General features: G+C 36.9%; 1 protein-coding gene across 6 annotated transcripts in view; it reads right to left on the reverse strand.

The window, feature by feature from the left end:
- Positions 1 to 12,428, reverse strand: part of Erbb4 (erb-b2 receptor tyrosine kinase 4) — a 1,038,774-nt gene that overhangs the window by 666,656 nt on the left and 359,690 nt on the right. For all 6 annotated transcript variants that reach the window (XM_021186126.3, XM_021185960.3, XM_021186207.3 and 3 more), the window contains exon 2: positions 6,195 to 6,346. In XM_021186126.3, the coding sequence (XP_021041785.1) occupies positions 6,195 to 6,346 (152 nt within the window). The remainder of the gene's footprint in view (positions 1 to 6,194; positions 6,347 to 12,428) is intronic.

The following is a 12,428-nucleotide window of genomic DNA, read 5'->3' on the forward strand; positions in this document are numbered from 1 at the left end:
ATACGAATGTAACACAAGTGCCAATATATGATGCTATTGATGTTCCACCTAGCTATATTTTCCTTTCAATTTGTTCTGTTCTTCTTTAAATAAGGCTACTTTTCTCATTTTATTTCAGCCAATCTCTCCCAACCAAGTCATTCTGTTTGATATATAATGAGCAATAAAGTAAACACAGGTAAGCAAGGTTGCCCATTATTTAAACAAACGATTCCATGAGCCATTATCTCATCCATATAAATACTTTGTAAATTTTATGTTTATGTTTTAAAATTAATCTTAATGTAGGATTTTACTTACTCTTGCAACCCCCACTTCACCCAGATACCTAGTTATAAAATCAGAGGTATGCAGAGGATACAGGAAATGCAGACAACTGTAAAGCCCACCCTAATTATGGTAGATTTCTTTCTAATTATCTTTTTTGAGAAACCAAAGGGCAATGAAGAGAATGCACTAAAGCTTGACATAAGGTAAATGATTTAGTATTCCATTTTCTTAAGTTGAATTTGGATCGTGTTTCTCCTTATTGAGGATTGGTATGGTATAGGTCAAGAGAAATACTAGGTGCAACTCAAAAATCATTCCAGATTTAATTCTAACAAAATACAAAAGCTAAGTCTTATTTCAGCAAGTTGGTCAGCATGTTTCTCTGCGGTCCATCTCCTCTCCCTTTCTAAATCACAAGCCATTAAGCAGTAGAGGATTACACGTGGGAAGACAAAAGAAAACTACCAGTCATTAACCAGCCCTGAAAAGGTCAAACAAACTGCATGTTTCCCAGAGAGGAGGAGTAGTGGAGAGCAGAACATCATCTATAAAGACTGACATGTATATCCTGATAAAGAGGATAACAGAAGACTGGGGTTGGCTCAGTAGGTAGGATCACTAACTGTAAAAGCAATAGGACCTGAGTTCAAATCCCCTGAACCCATGTAAAAAATAAGGGTTGCTTTGTGTTTTTCCAACCTCAGTGCTATAAAGCAGAATTGGGCCGATCTTCGGAGCTCAGTGGCCAGCCAGTTTAGGCAAAACTGTGCCTAAATAAAGTGCAGTGCAGTAGAGGGATGCATCCAATGTCCTCTGCTTTACTCTACCTATGTGTGAAGGAGCAGACACACATATATACATACAAACACACACATACTTACTTCACAATAATACACACTTAATATACACAATATTTTTTAAAGATGGTGGTATGCCTTACTATTAGGAAGTACTAATTAAACTATTGTATGAACTTCAAAGGCTATATGGTTTCTTTTTTTATTGGATATTTTATTTATTTACATTTCAAATGTTATCCCCTTTCTTGGTTTCCCCACTGGAAACTCCTTATCCAATCTCCACTGCCCCTGATTCTATAAGGGTGCTCCCCCACCCACCCACTTGTGTCTCCCTGCCTTGGCATTCCCCTACACTGGAGCATCAAGCCTTCCCAGGACCAGGGGCCTCTCCTCCCATTGATGACCGACAAGGCCATCCTCTGCTAAATATGCAGCAGGAGCTATGGTTCCCTCGAGGTCCTCTTTGGTTTAGTTTAGTCCCTGGAGGCTCTGGGGTAGGAGGAAGGGCATCTGGTGGGTTCATATCGCTGTTCTTCCTACAGGGATGCAAACCCCTTCAGCTTGTTCAGTCCTTTCTCTAACTCCTCCATTGGGGACCCTGTGCTCAGTCCAATGGTTGGCTGGGAGCATCTGTGTCTGTATTTGTAAGGCTCTACTCCACCTAACCCCCAACATGGGCTTGACTCATATTTATCAATCATGAGCTAAGAAAAAGCCCTACAGATTTGCCTACATCAAATCTGGATGAATCCATTTCTCAATTTAGATTCTTCTTTCAAATATATGTGTCAGGATACTAAGCCAACCAGCACATCAGGATTTTGTGTCCCATGGTAGAGAATTAGACCAGGGGCCCATGGTTAGAAATAGTAGTAGGAGCAGTATCAAGATAACAAAAGCCTTTCCAATGGCCGTGGGTTTAGGAAACTGAGGGTAAAGCACCCAAAGCCCTGAATCATTTCTAGAAACTGTCACCATGTTGTAATAGGATATTTAGGACAACTTGAGTTTGTGTTCCCACATCATTGTCATTCATATTTCACTTCAGAAAAAAAAAACTCTTATATTTCCTTAAGTAAAAGAAGAAACAAATTCAAAGGCTATATTTGAATTTAAGGACAGGACATTTTCTTTAATAAAAAATAAATCTTTTCTAAGTAGTTATTTTTCGACAGAAATCTTTAGGTGCCCTTGTTCATGGTGCATTAAAATATATACAGTTCTGTCAAACATATGATTAAAGCTGATTGTGCTTTTAAAAGATCGGCACATGCTTATAAGATTATGTATTTCTTATTCTCTCATATACAGATTTTCTAATATATTATCTAATGGAATCTCTGGTGTGTTTGTGTGTGTGATTTACTTTTTACAGATTATTTATGAATTTAATTGGAAGTATATTAAATTTCATAAAAATTATACTTTCTTACTTTCTCAAAGTCATTATTGTCAAATAGAATACCCATAACTAGATCATACACCTATAAACATGGAAGTAGATAGATGCTATTATCCGGAAACGTCTGTGTATCAATTTATTTATTTTTATGTATAATAATTAAGATTTGAGGTTTGGGGGTAATAGCACGCGTGGGTCCAATGAGTTAATGGCATTATTATTATTCTAGGTCAATACACCAAGCATTACATTTATTCATTTGTAATCCTAATGTAGACTATTTTTAAACAATGTGCATACAGCTAGATGAAGCCACAGATTACAGCCAGAGATGAAGAACATCATGAGTGCAGCACATACCCCAGTGTTTTACAAATAGCTGACAATTAATAGCTATTTGGTAGCATGGATATATTTTTTAAAAGAAAAATAAATTTGAGATATAAAAGCTTGTAGGTCAGGCACCTTTCTAGTAGAGCTAAACTACTAAATGTGTACAGTAACCGGGAAGACCAATGGGATGACAAAGGAGGAGAAGCTGGCCAGAATTCTAATGAGGGTAGAGGTCTGCTGGTTCATTCCCATTACTCGCTACACCATGGCTCATATGGCTTGTTTTAGAGAGTTCACAGAGTGTAGGACAATAACACAAAATCTGTGATTTTTTATGCCTTGCTGCTTTCTATTTTATGCTGTAACCTTGTGGTGGTGATAAAGTACAGAGTAAGTTAAGTTTTTGAAATTTATTTTTGTCTCACCAACTACGTGCTGGCTTGGTGGCTAAATGTTAATAATAGTCAGCTAGATTATTTTTCCTTCCAAAAAGAACTGTGAAGAAAGGAAGCTGCATAAATAAATAGTGGGCTGCAGGAGCCTCTGTTCTGTAAAGAGACCTTCTCAAAAACAATGAGCTGAAACGTGTTTCATCAAAACTGATGCTGCCTAACAGAGAGAAAGAAGGTTTCTCTAGAGCATCCCAGGGATCTTAAAAGAAAAAAGGCACCACTTCCATCCCTCTGATCCCTCCTCCTCCACTGCCACCTCCCCCTTCTCTTCCTCTACCATGTCTTTATTTGTTTATTCATGCATTTGAAGTATAATCTTTTGGTACCTAGGATGGCCTTGACTCTGTGTACCCAAAAAATACCCTGAGCTCCTGATTTTCTGATCCTATTACCCTCATTACTATCCCCCTAAAAGCGCACACACACACACACACACACACACACACACACACACACACATTCCGGTTGTACTCTGCTACATGCAGAGGATCAAACCAAGGACCTTGTGTGTCCTGGGCAAGCCTTTCACCCACTGAATTTTACTCACAACCCATTATCAATTCAGTTTCAAATGTCTAATTTTATTTTATTTTTCTGAGAAGGAGACTAAAAGGCGTTCTTCAGTTATACTAAAAGAAATCACTCTTGCCAGACGTTGTGGCACACACCTTTAATCCCAGCACTCATGAGGCAGAGGCAGGTAGATTTCTGAGTTTGAGGCCAGCCTGGTCTACAAAGTGAGTTTCAGGACAGCCAGGGCTATACAGAGAAACCCTGTCTCAAAAACAAACAAACAAACAAACAAACTAAAACAAACAAACAAAAAAGAAGTCACTCTTATCTAAAAAGGGGAAAGGTAGAAATACTACAGTTAAAATCAAGTACCAGAGCATCACCTGGGTGCAAAGGAGTGAAGTGTCCCGGCCTATCCAGGCACTAGAAACCAACTGGAATGTTTCTCATATTAATAAATGGGCAAATGCTCTCTCTGTTCTTTGTGTCTGTTTCAGGTAGCTGACTCAAGTCTGTTGGTTGCCCATCTCTCTCTGATATTCAAGTCACAAGACAGGGGTAACTATGTTCTCTCAACTAATTTGAGTCCACAGGGACTAACAGAGCCTGAAGTTCCAACCACAGAGCCTACATGGGCCTGACTGGATCCCTCTGTGCATATGTTACAGTTTGTGCACTTTGGTCTTGCGGGACCCCCAACAGTAGGAACAGGAGCTGACTCTGATTCTGTTGAGTGCCTTTGGGAACTTTTCCCCCTACTGGGTTGCAATGATAGATGAACACAATATATTAATATGTAAATGAAAAGAAAACGATTAGAATTACTTTTAATAAAACATGAAATTAAAGATGTATGTGGGTTAAGCACAAAACTTATATAACAGTTATAGAGACTATTTAGGACCCAGAAAGTTCTTATTTAAAGAAACTATTCATAGTTCCACATAGAATCCCACATAGAGTCCTTGGCCTTGTTATTTTATTTTTTCAAATATATTCCCTGTATTGAGTTCAATATGCTTCATAAAAGTTTTAGAGCTATGGTTTGGAGCATGTGGCTCAAACATTTGTATATAACTTTAATTTTCTAAAGATTAAAACCTTATCATTTGTCAATAAGAAGATGAGGAAGAGGGTGATTCCATAGGAAGACCAGCAGTCTCAACTAACCAGGACCCCCAAGATCCCTCAGACACTGAGCCACAACCAGACAGCATACACTAGCTGGTATGAGGCCCCTGACACATATACAGCAGAGGACTGCCTGGTCTGGCCTCAGTGGGAGAAGATGCACCTAACCCTCCCAATACATGATGTCCCAGGGAGTGGGGAGGTTTGGTGGGGGCAGGGTAGAGGGATGAAGACATCTTCTTGGAGGTGGGGGAGGAGATATGGAATGAAGAACAATCAGAGGGCAGACCAGAAGGGGGATAATGACTGGCTGTAAAAGAAGATTTAATAGTAATAATGATAATGATAATAATAATAATAATAATAATAATAATAATAATATAAAAGTTACACAATTATAAACAGTTTTACATGGCCACACTTAGAGAGCATATATGATACAGGCATGTACAGCTCTATATATACACAAACACACACTTTTGGTTTTCAATGAAATCTAGTGATGCGACCAATCAAGTGAGGCAAATGTAAATTGGAAACAAGGTTGTCATTCAAGTAGTCTCTACCTCAGTCACACTAATGTACATTCTGTTTCTCCTGCATGGTATATTCAGCTTTCTCCTTCACTGCCCCTTTGCCACTGCATCATTTACTTTCTCACTTGTGTGGCCTCAAATGTTTTTTGTGCATAGCACTTCAAAAACAAGAGCCCATAACTCAAATGTTGAGAATCACTAAGATCAACTCTTCTAGGATACAGTTCACCTTTACTATGTACTTGTAATAACTATTACATTGATGTATATGCATCTAATTGTGACTTTCCTCTAAATACATTTTAAAATGTGTAGATCTTCCAAAAAATTTTTATTTACCTAAATTAGGAGGTGAGACAGTATTTGCTCTCCCCATAGTCTTCTCTTCCCAGTGACAGGAATAGGACAGATAATAGATGAATGACTAAAGCCACCCATTCTTATCTGATTAGTCCTCTGACTCTCTTAGTCCTCATCCTGTGAGAAAAAGACGAGCTTGCAGTATGTCCTGTACTAAACCCAGAGAGAATCCTTTTATCAATCTAATGGCGACAGCCACTCCTCTAAGCTGGGATGCCCATCACTTCAGCATTGCTACTCTTATTATTTGCGCAAGGGTGCTCCTCTGTCGCTTATCTCCTGCCCACAGTCATAGCCCTTGCCTGGTAGAGGAATAGAGCTACCAGGTCTAGTCAAGCAGGGCTCCCTTTGCAAATCATGACATCACAACAAAGAGTAGAGAAAGAAAGAAATGTACCCGCAGGAAGGAGAGGTCCCGGTTGTGCTCGATGCTGGTGATCTCCAGGTTGCCCATGACTACCTCACAGTTTTCATAGTATTTGCGCAATGCTCGGTACTGCTGTTCCAGGTCAGAGAGAGAGCTCAGTTTGTTCTCTGTTCCTGCGCACACTAAAAAGACAAAGACATACCTTAAATTATATAATGTGTAGATGCCTATCTTTAAAAATAAAAAAGATGGATTACTACACGGCTTACCCCAATTCATCAAGTTATTCAAATGTGATTGAGCATCATAGACCACAATCACTTGAGAGATAAGTTTTCTTAAGTTTTTATTGTTTAATCACACACGCCAAGCAAAAAGAACAAAAACTGGGGGTTCCATGGGAATTCTTTAATTTATCATTTAAGGAAATAAATTTGTAATAATTGCATTTGCTGTGCTTGTACAAAAGCATGCAAGAGGATGATTTAATCTAATATATATATATATTAAATTTGGAATTTATAGTTTACCCAATTTTTTGATAAAGTAATTATCTCCATGTAACAGAGACTGAAAGATTAGAGCAACAACATTTAAAAACTATTTCAATACCGTAGAGTAAGCTGCTCTAGCACATCATGTAAGCGGTACACATATGCACATAAAACCCAACCTCAATAATACCATCTTTAAAATGTGTTAAGCATCTTGATATATATATATTTTAAAGTATGCCAGAAATGAGTTTGTAACAAATTGCTGATATTAACTGAGTTATCCACACGCATCTTCATGAATGTTCAAAGAAAGTGGTCTGCTGGTGCACATAATAATATTCCACATTTGATCAGTGGGTTATGGTATGTTCATATGTGAGCCCATGAAGATACACATAGAGATGCCTCTGTTGCATGTATACTGTACCTAATTTTTCTTGCATACTCATTTTAAATATTATTTTTCAGAATACAAAAATACAGTATATAAACACATCTGTACAGAGAAATGTACATTTAATATACATTACTTTCTATGCACGACTTGGTACAGATTAATTTTCAATAGGCTGAAACATTGGAATATGAATTTCACAAAATTGCCCATCAACTTAAAGGCTGTATTATGTATGTGCTTTCTTAAAGTAAGTTACATAGTTTACCCAGAATAAAACACAAATAACATCAAAGATGTTGCAGACAGAGATTGATAGAAAAGTCAAAACACAATTTCTTGTCTTATATAGAGAACTGACAAATAACAATGGGAGTAGGAAACTGCAAATGGGAGAAAATAATCCTGTGGAATGTTTCCTAATATATAAGACAATCTTAAAGCCTATTTTTCCTATAAGTACATCAAAAATAACAAAACAAATGTAAAAGTTTTGAAGGCTCTAGATGATATCCACAGCACTATTGCAAGGTTGTGAAAACATTGACTAATGGAGCATGCAATTATCCTAAGCACTTTGCTAATTAAACACCAACTACAGGATGGGTAATATTTTAGTTCTATTTTCTTTAAGAGGAAGTACAGGGGAATGCCAAGGAGAGGTTCTAGAAAAAGAGTTTTGTCTATCCTGGAACTGAAGTGACAAACAGTGTAAGCTGCCCCAAATGGGTCATGGACACTGACCTTGGATTCTCTGCAAAACCCAGCAAGGACTGTAACTGCTGAGTCATTTCTCCAGCCAAGAAAGCCATATATGTAGTCATGATCTGAACCTTCAGAAAGGAAGGTCCCATCCCAATGAAGTGCAAGAGGTAGGATTTCAAACAATTGTGATTTACATCACTACATTAGCATTAACATAAAAATATTATATTGGTCCCCAAGGATAAATATTATACATAGGGAGGATCAAAATTTGGGTTTTTAAAATATAAATCATAAATAATTTTAACTACTTTGCCTGGTTATTGGCCTAGATATGTTCTAGACAAAATAGGTCACTTTTGATCAAATGAACACTTTACTGGTTCTGTAGAGCATCTCCTTTTTGAAAAACTAACAAGTTTTTACAACAAGTGAATTTCTGTTAATAAGTAATATTTAATATAAGTAGAAGAGAGAACATAATTTATTCAGACAGAAATCCCTTATTGGTCAGGATCAAAGCTAGACATTTACATCCCATTATACATTTAAAGTTCATTGAGAATACTCTTAGTCCATGATCTCCATTTTATTGCTACCACTAAATTAAAACATAAATTATAAAAAGAAAAAGTTCTATCTCTCTATATATAATGTAGGCTTTAATTATTTTAAATGAGAATTAACTTCTATTTTTACTTTTTATTGGTCATTTTGTTTACTTACATTTTAAATGTTATTCCCTCCTCCTGGTTCACCTCTCCCCCAAAAAACCACTTCATACCACCTCCCCTGCCTCCATGAGGGTGCTCCCCTCCCACCCACTCCAGCTTTACCACCCTATCATTCCCCTACACTGAGGCAACAAGCCTTTTCAGGACCCAGGGCTTCCCCTCCCATTGATGCCAGACAAGGCCATCCTCTGCTACCTATACAGCTAGAGTCATGGGTCCCTTCCATGTATACTTTCTGGTTGGGGGGTCCCTGTGAGCTCTGTGGGGGTTCTGGTTGGTTGATATTGTTGTTTCTCCCATGGGGTTGCAAACCCCTTCAGCTCCTTCAGTCCTTCCCCCAACTCCTCCATTGGGGTTCCTGTGCTTATACCAATGTTTGGCTGCAAACATCCGCATCTGCATCTGTAAGGCTCCAACAGAGCCTCTTAGGAAACATCTACATTAGGTTCCCATCAGCAAGCACTTCCAGATATCAGCAAGTGTCTGGGTTTGGTGGCTGCATATGGAATGGATCCCAGGTGGGGCAGACCCTGGACAGTCCCTCCCTCAGTCTCTGCTCCACTCCTTGTCCCTGCATTTCCTTCAGACAGGAGCAATTCTAGGTTAAACTGTTTTGAACAGTGGGTGGCGTCATCCCATAACCTATAGATATGGTCTCTACAGGTTCTTTCCTCTTGTTGGGTATTTCAGCTAATGACATTAGCTGAAGCTTCCATTTTAAATCATCATGTTACTATCAAAATGAAAAGACTTCCTAAATATTTAGTGCACTCTGATCTTTGATATAAAATGCTAAACATATAGGAGTTCTCTTAGTTTTTCACTCTGATTACAATACCTAACGATTGTTGCATCCTCTCTGTTTTCTCATTATGAAAAAATAAATACACAACATGAAAAATTCACTGAATTTAGATAGTTTTAAATTCATGTCTTAGAGTTATAATTGCTATGATGAAATACCACGATAAAAAAGAATTGTGGGGAGGAAAGGGATTTGGCTTATGCCTCCACATCATAATTTATCATCAAAGATAGGACAGAAATTCAAGCAGGGCAAGAAACTGGAGGCAGGATGTGATGCAGAAGTCACTGTGCTCTATAAGAGTTGGTTAATCCTTGCTTGCTCAGCATGGTTCCCTATAGAACACAGTACTATAGCCCAGGGATGGCACCAGCAACAATGGCTAATTAACAACAGTGTCCTACAGGCCTGCCTACAGTCAGATCTCATGGAGGCACTTTTACTGAAGTCCACATCTCTCAGATGACTATAGCTTGTGTAGGCTGACATAACACAAGCCAGCACATTCTAAATTCATTGTAGAGTATCATTAAAATATCCTGAAGAGTTTAAAATTTTATTTTTGTTAAAGCCTCTCATAGTGGACATACATGATTCTCATATGATCACTGTATGATATGGAGAATATGGTATCTAATTTTTGAAGGTAAGTAAAAAACACATGTCATAATTATAATATATATATATATAATTTTTAAGACTATAGAGATAGCTCAGCAGTTACAGCATTCACTGCCCTGGCAGAAGACCAAGGTTCAATTCCCAGAACCCACATACTAGTTTAGCTCTAACTCCAGTTTTAGGGGGACCCTGTACATCTTGTGGCATCTGTTGGCACTTTCACCCACATGGTACACTTACATAAATGCGGGCAAAAGACTCACACATATAAAATAAAAATAAACAAAACTTTCAAAAATATTATCTTCAAATAATATCCATATAATTTAAAAATAAGCACAAAACTATCTTAAAATCCCACTACTTTAAATTGTTTCAACTATTCTATAAAGATCGCTTGTGTTATGAACATACATTATTCAAAAAAAGTTATAATAAATATGTTTAGAAATAACTCTGAAAGAAATGATGATATTCCAATCAACACAAAGTCACAGTCATCAGAATGCTTTACTCCAGCCATTCTCAACCTGAAACTTCCAACTATATACTGTTGAATTAAGGAAACATTTTTATCGCAGTAAACCTTTTCTTTATATTTAGCTTTGATCTGAACTGAGTAAAATCAATGTTATATCAAGTATAGCTTTTATCTTGAAAGGCAGACTTGGTTTTTAAGGAATTAGTTTGGATGGAAGCATAAAAATCATTTGGAGTTCTCTTCATGAAACTCTTATTGAATGCCTCACAACTTTCATTTGTCAATCGATTTTACAATCAGGCAATGTATACAAGACAATGCTTAAGCCATCAAGTTTCATTGATTTCACAAAGCTGTTTATCAAAGCAGAATTGAAAAATCTTCTTCGGCAGCTCAAACAAGTTTAACAACATCCAACCCCCTTTGCCAACACAATTATAAAGTCTTTGAATGATAAACTCACAACACTTTAAGCTTCAGAAATCCTAAATTTATCTATACTCCCCAGAGTGTCATTCCAAATGTAACTGCAGGTGACAAAAATCTATGTGAGTCCCTAATACAATTGCCAATTATTTTATTTAGTATTGATGCAATTACAAATGTGGCTATCTCTTTTGTTGCAAGGTTCTCTAGATTCAAAACTGGTATCTGACATAATCCCTATTCAATAAAATGGTCTGAAATTAAAAGTTTGTAGTGATTTAAAAATTTGGCTAACAAAATCATTCTTGTGATTCCTGGAAGGTAGTTCAAAATAATGAAGTAAAATATTGTCAATATTCATAATAACTCAATTTGTAAGTGTATGCTTATTATGACAATGATCTCAGAACTATATTAGTTTGCAAAAGAAGCAAACTAAAAAAAAAAAAAAAAAACAAAAGAATTTAAATAAAATATATAAATGTCATATCAAAATGCTTTTGGTGATAAAACAGTTAGATCTATAATTATTCAACACTTTGCCTAGAAAAATAATATCAATTGATGAAAATGTCTAAGGTTTTCTGTAAACACTCATAGCCCTGCAAAACCAGATAAGAAAAGATACATATATGCTATGCATATGTTATATGTCCAAATTTGGAAAATACAGGCAGGTGAATGTTTAAACATGGATTCCAATAGTGGCAAAATACATTGTAAAATATCATTTTCCCCCGAGGGACTAGGGGGTGTAGCTCAGTTTGTGGAGTGCTTGCTTTGCATTCGAAAAACCGCAGGTTGGATCCCAGAACTACAGAAAGCTAGGTTTCCCCACTGCAATCCCAACATTTCTGAAGTTGGAGCAGGAGGATCAGAAGTGTAAAGTCATTTTCACTACATGAAGAGCTGCCAGCTAGCACAGGATATATGGGAGTGTCTCAAAAGTAAGGTTTGTTTATCATTTGTTTGAATCCTAACATACTTTCTCTTTCAGAAATATCAATATAAAATGATTTATGTTACACATATTGTTCCATATTTTAAAATACATAGCCAGTGCAAACTTGAAAATACAAAAGACAAAGCAATATTTAAGCTGTAGCAGACATTCAAGTGACCATTATTGAGTCATATCATCATTATGCATAAATGGTAAACTTCATCAGCTCAGTTCAAAACATATCATCGAAGACGGCCAAATCTGTCACCTCGGCTACTGTGGTCATTTGATCCAAGCTGCTTCTCTCTCTGTTCTGCACTTAGAATGCAGCCTAACTGATATCTAGAGTTTCTGTATGATTTTAAAATTCATCCTGCACTTCTCCATACAGGGAACAATACACTCTTTAAAATAAACAAACTATCCTTGTCATTTTTCTACCAAAACAAAATTCTTGCTCTCTAATCACATTTCATGTGTGATGAGACCTTCTTAACATGGTCTCAAAGATTTTTACACCTTCTTATTTCATAATAAAAGACTGTCAAAACATTTGCACACGAGAGAGAGGGGGGAGAGGAGAGGAGAGAGAGAAATACTTTTTATTTATTCACTGAGCTGTGCATGCACTTTTTTAAAAAATATTTCCCTCTGTCTC

The sequence above is a fragment of the Mus caroli genome, unplaced genomic scaffold (assembly GCF_978045245.1).
Source record: "Mus caroli unplaced genomic scaffold, Mus_caroli_1 scaffold_1, whole genome shotgun sequence".
NCBI lineage: Eukaryota > Metazoa > Chordata > Mammalia > Rodentia > Muridae > Mus > Mus caroli.